At 34.7% G+C, this 7,184-nt stretch overlaps 2 protein-coding genes across 2 annotated transcripts; one reads left to right on the top strand and one right to left on the bottom strand.

Moving 5' to 3' along the window:
- Nucleotides 1–404: 404 nt before the first annotated feature.
- Nucleotides 405–1,543, top strand: LOC125201861 (early nodulin-like protein 9). The gene is made up of 2 exons (XM_048100143.2): nucleotides 405–632; nucleotides 1,116–1,543. Exons 1-2 carry the CDS (start codon nucleotides 449–451, stop codon nucleotides 1,460–1,462), a joined length of 531 nt encoding a protein of 176 aa, XP_047956100.1. The 5' UTR covers nucleotides 405–448; the 3' UTR covers nucleotides 1,463–1,543.
- Nucleotides 1,544–1,571: 28 nt separating this feature from the next.
- Nucleotides 1,572–6,978, bottom strand: LOC125201860 (protein disulfide isomerase-like 5-4). The gene is made up of 15 exons (XM_048100142.2): nucleotides 6,770–6,978; nucleotides 6,036–6,126; nucleotides 5,715–5,809; nucleotides 5,537–5,594; nucleotides 5,156–5,340; nucleotides 5,004–5,061; nucleotides 4,818–4,858; nucleotides 4,610–4,684; nucleotides 4,213–4,269; nucleotides 3,339–3,405; nucleotides 2,995–3,138; nucleotides 2,597–2,821; nucleotides 2,076–2,225; nucleotides 1,908–1,988; nucleotides 1,572–1,812 (listed from the first exon to the last, which is right to left on the bottom strand). Exons 1-15 carry the CDS (start codon nucleotides 6,808–6,810, stop codon nucleotides 1,735–1,737), a joined length of 1,446 nt encoding a protein of 481 aa, XP_047956099.1. The 5' UTR covers nucleotides 6,811–6,978; the 3' UTR covers nucleotides 1,572–1,734.
- Nucleotides 6,979–7,184: the final 206 nt, after the last annotated feature.

Raw genomic sequence — 7,184 nt, 5'->3', positions numbered from 1 at the left:
ACGATATATCGTATCGACCCAACCCTAGTTGGTCCTACGACTAAGCTAATATGACGATATCAATCATACATGTATGATCCTAGCATAACTTAACGTTTCATATTTATAGGGGGTAAGCGTGTCAAGCGTCCAATCGAGCGCCACACAACATTGGACCCGTGTTCATCCCGCACTGCTCCATGGTTCGAACCATCTAACTGCACCCGAGTCGGTCGTAGCCAAATTTTTAATTATATGAAGCGCATATATCATTGTAGTAACAAGACATATATTCCTCAATAACTATCCATGCAAGTAAAGTATAATTGTGCAACACATAACAAAAAGTGTACCTTTATATATACTTTGCACTCGAAGCTAAGAAATCACGAGCTTATATATATTGAAGTTCAACCCTCAATAATCATTCATAATCTTCACCATCAACAACTTCAATTTTGAGGAAGAAATGGCTCGAAAATCATATCAGATTCTCAGCCTGGTATGTTTGTTGTTGCTAGTCGAGACGAGCAACGGGTTCGAGTTCAAGGTCGGAGGGCCAACTAGTAGTTGGACAGTTCCTAGCGATCCTAGTGTTGCAATCTACAACCATTGGGCGGAGAAAACTCGCTTCCAAATAGGAGATTCATTGCGTAACTTTCTTCTCTCATTTCCCTTTCTTTCAATTATGCATATATAGTTGCTTAATTTGCTACTAATAATACACACACAAAATAGGGGTGAGCAAAATATTTTAATTCAAATAATCGAATTCGACCAAACGTAAATGTTATTCGGATTAGATATTAATTTTATTTAAAATAGAATTATGTTAATTTTATTTCTAATTTATATAAAACTCTCTATGCATTAAGAATTTTTTGGATAATTTGGTTCAAATCGTAGTTTAGAACTTTTGGGTTTCCGATGGGTTTTTTGTTGTATCATACAGGTTTCGATTTATACTCTCTCAAAATTTACTTTCGGATAGATTTGGATTAAGAAAATTCTTGACTTGAAACACGAATGATCACTCCTAATAAAAAAATTACATCATACATATAAATAATTCAAACGATTGCACGGTCAAAATATTTTCATATTTTAAATTACTGTTACATACATCGTTGGTGCAGTGTTCGTGTACGACAGTAGCCGAGACTCAGTGTTGCATGTCACCGAAGACGACTACAACAACTGCAACACAGCATCACCCCTCCACAAGCTGAGCGATGGCCGGAGCTCGTTCCGTTTGGACCGTTCAGGCCCTTATTACTTCATAAGTGGAGTGGCTGAGAATTGCCGGAAAAACGAGAAGTTGGTGGTGGTGGTTATGGCGGATAGAAGCAGCAGCCATAAGCCGGATGACACAGCATCGTCGCCGCCTCCTCCCGAAGAGGAAACCCCTTCTAACAGAGCTGCCTTTGCAACGGCCGGCGCATTTGCAACTCTTCTTGGCTTTTCACTTGTTTTAGTCATTTAAATTTGAAAATTTATCTCTTGTTGTAATAAAAATAAGTTTATTATTTGCTTGGAAATATATAAATTATTCCGAATTTCATTATCACATTAGAAACCAAACACACATCAGATAAATGAAATGGGCAGTTATATGATAAACCTTAAATTTCATCAAAATTTTAACAAAATGATTCTCAATCTACTCGATTTTAACTTATATCTAAGTATATATAGCCAATGTTGTATACAGAAATTGGTTTCCTCCGTTACATGTTTGCTGATTTCTACTTTAGATCAGAAGTTCTTCCCCAGTTCGATTTTTTTCACCATCCGAATCGTGTTGTGTAGAACAGAGTCCAAGATACCAGCAACCTGCAAAAAATCAAACGAATTTCGACTTCGGTAATCTTAAAGGAGAAGAATCCAATGGATGTCAGGGAGTGGATAAGGAAACGTTGAGCACGAACCGTGAAAACACCTCCGATAATGGCACAGACGTTTGTGATGAAGTGCGAAAAGGACTTAGTGGTGTTCTCGGTTATTAAAACCTGATAGGGGGAAGAGGGTAAAGAAAACGGGAGTTGAAGAATAGACACAATTTAGAAGAAGGATTGCTAGAGCAGCTTAATTAATACCTGCATTGGTGATGGCTCGAAATGAAATTTGGCAACGGGGACTTGAGGACTGTGAATCAAGCTGCTATGGGCAGTGTACTCGTATTCCTCAACTAGTCTATAAGATTTTGTCATCACCTCAATTTTTACAAGTTGAAGATAATGCTCAATCTGCAAATGTAGAAGAAGTTAATGAATTTACTGGTGGATCATCCATGATAGGTTTAACAGTTGAACATTATCCATGAAAGGATAAGCGTGCAATCTCGTTTTGCCAGTAATCAACAAAGATATCCATTAATCAAATCAAACAAAAGATAGTGTCTCCTAAGCAATCACCGAGAAGTTTCCTTATGCAACACTATTGTGAGTCTGTGACTAATGTCGATTATCTTTCTTTAAATGGACGCATCTGGTCTTAGTTTTATAGTTACACATAGAGCGCAAAGACATTGGGATAGCAATTGCTAGATACACTGAAACAGCAGGAATAAACAATATAAGAGATATGGAAGGATGAAAACAACGAGATAAAAACTTACAGTTACATTTGCATTGGAATCGCTTGGATTAGTGATGTACGACAACCCATTCAAGCGGTCATGACTTCCACCCAAATGTGGCAGCAGCCGCTTCAAATCACTCATTACCCGTGGAGTGATCTTTTTACCAAAAGAAAAATGGGAAATAACATGTGACATATTCATTTGAGAAGCTTCAAAAGAATGGGAAACAGAATGAGCAGATATGATAAGATTCCCCGGAACCTGCCCAATAGAGAGAGAAGAGGAGATCTGATATTAAAAATAAATAAATAATGCACTTGTATAGTTTATACATGCAAGTAGGTATGATTCTAGGCTTCTAGCTTTGAGCTATCTCAAGTAATGTTAACGTATGCAGTTCTGCCACATAAACACATCGAATAATGTGTTCCTACCTTCTTCACACGTACAAAACCCTCGATTCTACAGCCTCCTGCTGAAGGTGCAGGCCTTTTCGCATCATCTTTTATCTCCGTGGCAATATTATTGGAAGCACCTTGTGACTGCAACGAAATTGGTGCTACTATATCCTCTACCATCTGCAATGACAAAATATAACTGAATTCCTCATAGGAAGAAGTTATTGGGTTGAGATCACCAAATTTGTCTTAAAAATCCCACTCTCATGATTTAGCAAGGAAAATTGTGGGTCTAGATTGAGATCAGTGCATTATAATTTCTCATTCTGTAACCTCTCCATCCAAACATACTTTTCCATACAGAGTCCAAGCATTCTTACCTTCACTAGACTATCGGTATCTCGGTCGCCATAATATGACTCATGCTCATGGTGGCCATGATCCTCCCTGCATAGGGAAACAGATTTTAAAAGTGGTCAAGTAACAGATTAACAAATTATTGAAACTCTTTCGGTCAAGTAAATAAGCAGAAAGAAATCAGGAACTCAAAGGTATAAACCTGAAGAAATGGGGGAGTGATCAATTGCTAACTCATCATTTAATTGCTAACTACAACTAATTTAAGGCCATAGGATTTTAGAAAACGTGTGGTCTACAATTTGCCACATGTAATTTTCATTTTTATTAATTAAATCGAAAAAGATAAAAAAAAAACTCCAAATTAGGGTTTTGGATGAAAATGTCAATATAGTGTTCCGAAAATATCAACTCAATGCTTTGAGAATGTCAACACAATGCTTTAAGAATGTTAACCCATTGCTTATATTGACATTCTACATGTATTATATTGACATATTTTATATAGTATGTTGACATTTCTGCTTGTACGAAAAAATTAAAAATTTTCGAATTTTTTTTCAAATTTTGACGTCGGAACATATGCATGTAGGATATCGTTGGAATCCTTATGAAATTATCTTTAATTTGATATATATTATATGAATTTAAAGTTTTGGGATTTCTATTAAAAGTTAGTTATAACTAAACATGTAGTTAATTGACATTAATACCCCTATTGATATTTTTTGGAATTAATCCTATGGCCTTATTGATGTTTTCCGTTGATCGTATTGACATTTAGGGATTAATGATCTAAACCCTTAATTTGAATATCTAATGGCTATTATTTAGTTGCAGTTAGCAATTAAGTTATGAGTTAGCAATATAACACTCCCCGAAGAGATGATAGCTGACCTTACATCAGTTCTTTTACGGAAGATCCGAATTGATGGATATCCTTGAATGTGATTCCTGCAAATTTTGTATATAATAGACTTAATACCCAAAACAGAAAAAGGACAAAAGAAGAGAAACATAAGAAATTTAAATATATAACTTAGGATCATGGAAGTGCAGAAATTGATACAAGGTGAAACACGAAACCTATAATGTGAAACAAATAGACAAGCTAGTAGGTGTGCATATACTTGTTAATCGTGTTAGTACAATAATAAAAAGAATATGCAAATTCCTCTCCCCCACACCCCCCACCCAAAAAAAATTAAACTATACTAACAATAATAATAAAAGAAAAGAATGATGAAGACGAAAAGTAATTGGACTAAGTAACAAAATATTATCTCGAAAGTACCTCTTACAGAGATCAGCTTCTTCTGTGCAATCAACCTTGCCCATAAGTATACGTCCATCAATTTCTGGATCATATCTAAAAGAAAACAGATGATGAGCTTCTACATGTGTTATTTGATAAAGATGCTAGTCACTCTATCAAGCATATAGTGCAGTAGTTATAGGTAACTTTCTTTGACCAAGTACAAAAGTAATATGAGAGACGACACCTTTCTCTTATAATTTTGGCTGCTTTCTCCCATGAAGGTTTCTGAAATGAAAGAAAGGAGGCAGATGTGTTACACTATTTACAACCATCCATCCGTTATTTCATTGATTTCCCAAGGGAAAGATAAGAAATTATTGGATTAAGAAATAACTTTGCAGAAAGACAAAGACTAGTGAGGTGCTGATACCAGGCGATTGCTCCAAGCGCACCAAGGGGCATAGAAGTTCACTACCAAAACAGCATGACTGTCGCATGAATCAGGAATATCAGAGGTGCACGTGTAGTAAAAAATAACAATCTGATTTTTAAATTAAAAGTATATGCATACTCATTACTCACTTGTGTGAAATTCTATCAAAATTGAGTCCATTGAGTAAAACAGAACCTTCTCCATGTTCTTCATCAGTTTCTTCGTCATGCTTAACAGCTTTAGTAACTGGTCCTGAGTGAAACTCAAGACCAGTAGGGTTTAATCTGGAATCTATTGAATACTTTCGTATAGTCTTAGTTATGTTCAACCTATTCTGAGAAAAACAAAAAGTGGAGAAAGTCAAATAAAAGTACAATCTGATTTCATTACAAGGAAACGTATACTAGAGCATGAAACTATAGGAAATCTCTTTACTCCTAATAATTCAAAAGAATACTTAAAAGAATTGGAAAGAATGCTTTAAAGAATTCATAAAGATAGTGTATTTGGAGTCAATGAAATAGACATACTGTTCCCAGGACGTCACTGACATCAACCGAAGCAAATTCACAAGACAATGCCGGAAAGCTACAATAATATTTAAGAAGATATCACCATAAGATAAATGGCGAAGAAGGAAAGAACAAAGATTAAAGGAAAGAAGTCATAGACAATATCAAATAATTTGACATTAATAAAATAAATTACCTCATATTGAAACTAATTTTTAGAAAGTCCGCATCAGAACTCTTGTCAACAACAATTGATGTTGAGGTGCTCACTCTCATATAATCATTCAATTCCTACATATGACAGCACAATCATAAAAAGGACAGGCATTTTTTTGCGCCACGTGGTATGAGATGTGGTGCATAAAAAAACAAAAAAAAAAAACATTCATACAGCAGCATGATAAAAATAAATAAAACGGGAGTTATTCTGACTAAAGATTGAATCTCTTTTCTTAGTATGAATGTATGATACGCCATGAATCCATCAATCAGTATCCAATAAAGATTAGTTTCCTACCATTCCAAATAGAAAGATCATGGAAAAGGCTGCTAGAATTGACAATCCAGCACCTGATAATGATGCTTCAGTCAAGTCTCTTGGAATTTTTCTGCAAATATGAGAGAAAAGGAAATGGAAATTTAAGTAAAAGGAGCATTTACACCAGTATCAATGAACATTCAGGACATACTATTCCAAAGCATCATATCTTATAATACTATCAAAACCAGCAGCAGACTACTTGAGAGTTACACTAGACTCAGTAATAGTAGAGATTCATACTCAATACGTGTACACTGTCTTCGATTAAGGCAGTATGCATACATCTAACCATATCATATATGCGAATCACTTATGGTAAACAACATATCTAAGAAACTGCATTAACATTAACTATTTCTATCTACTACAACCATTCCCTGCTTCAAATTGCTTCTTCACAAACCACCTCCGCCAAACCATAGCAAAGAAAATCCATATAGTAAATAAGATGTCCAATTACAAGCTTAAATGTGAAAATACAAAATCTAGTATCACTTGCACAGACTTTATCACTTGAAAAAAACAACGTAAAACACTAGCTCAGATGCGGGAAGAGAAAGAGTATCTAAACTCAAATGCTAGAATTCAGTTAGCTGAGCATCAGAAAATGATCCAAATCAACTCACAAGTGCATAACAGAAGTTAGAAACAAGAAAAAAGACATGAATTGCAGCGAAATGCGGAGACTAAAACAGAAAAGGGAGAATCACCTGTAAAAATCGACGGATTTGATTTTACTGGTTGAGAACATGATTTCGATTTTTCGGATGGATGAAAAAGGGAAGCTAATGGAAACTGCTCAGATCTGTGGAAAGAAGTTAATGTGATTGAACCGAAAGCAAAGGCATTAGCTTTCGTCAACAAGGGGGCAGAGGAGCAAAAGGAGTTTTCAGCTGGAGAAATTTTTTGTTTTCACGATAGTGTGCAGTATAATTTTAATATTTTTTTAATTTTATAAATTACGGAAATTAGATTTGATATTTAAGTAATTTATTCAAATTATAAAGAAAATAAATAATTAGATTTTTTAATTTTTCAGTAATTTTATAAAATTAATAACGCCAAATAATGTTATCGGGTGTTAGAGTAATTATTTTATTGATTATAATAACTAATTAGTGATTA

The sequence above is a fragment of the Salvia hispanica genome, chromosome 2, assembly GCF_029641045.1.
Source record: "Salvia hispanica isolate PSC_SH4W2 chromosome 2, Shi_PSC_v1, whole genome shotgun sequence".
Classification (NCBI taxonomy): Eukaryota; Viridiplantae; Streptophyta; class Magnoliopsida; order Lamiales; family Lamiaceae; genus Salvia; species Salvia hispanica.
Note: the sequence above shows the minus strand (reverse complement) of the source record. Positions and strands in the feature narration are given on the sequence as shown.

Excerpts from the sequence above, each read along its gene's own strand:
- LOC125201860 (XM_048100142.2), bottom strand. The coding sequence starts at position 6,810 with ATGTTCTCAACCAGTAAAATCAAATCCGTCGATTTTTACAG. Across the intron at positions 5,341-5,536 it reads TCAGTGACGTCCTGGGAACA|AATAGGTTGAACATAACTAA; the intron begins GTATGTCTATTT and ends TGTTTTTCTCAG. Across the intron at positions 1,989-2,075 it reads TCGAGCCATCACCAATGCAG|GTTTTAATAACCGAGAACAC; the intron begins GTATTAATTAAG and ends TCCCCCTATCAG.
- LOC125201861 (XM_048100143.2), top strand. The coding sequence starts at position 449 with ATGGCTCGAAAATCATATCAGATTCTCAGCCTGGTATGTTTGTTGTTG. Across the intron at positions 633-1,115 it reads CCAAATAGGAGATTCATTGC|TGTTCGTGTACGACAGTAGC; the intron begins GTAACTTTCTTC and ends TCGTTGGTGCAG.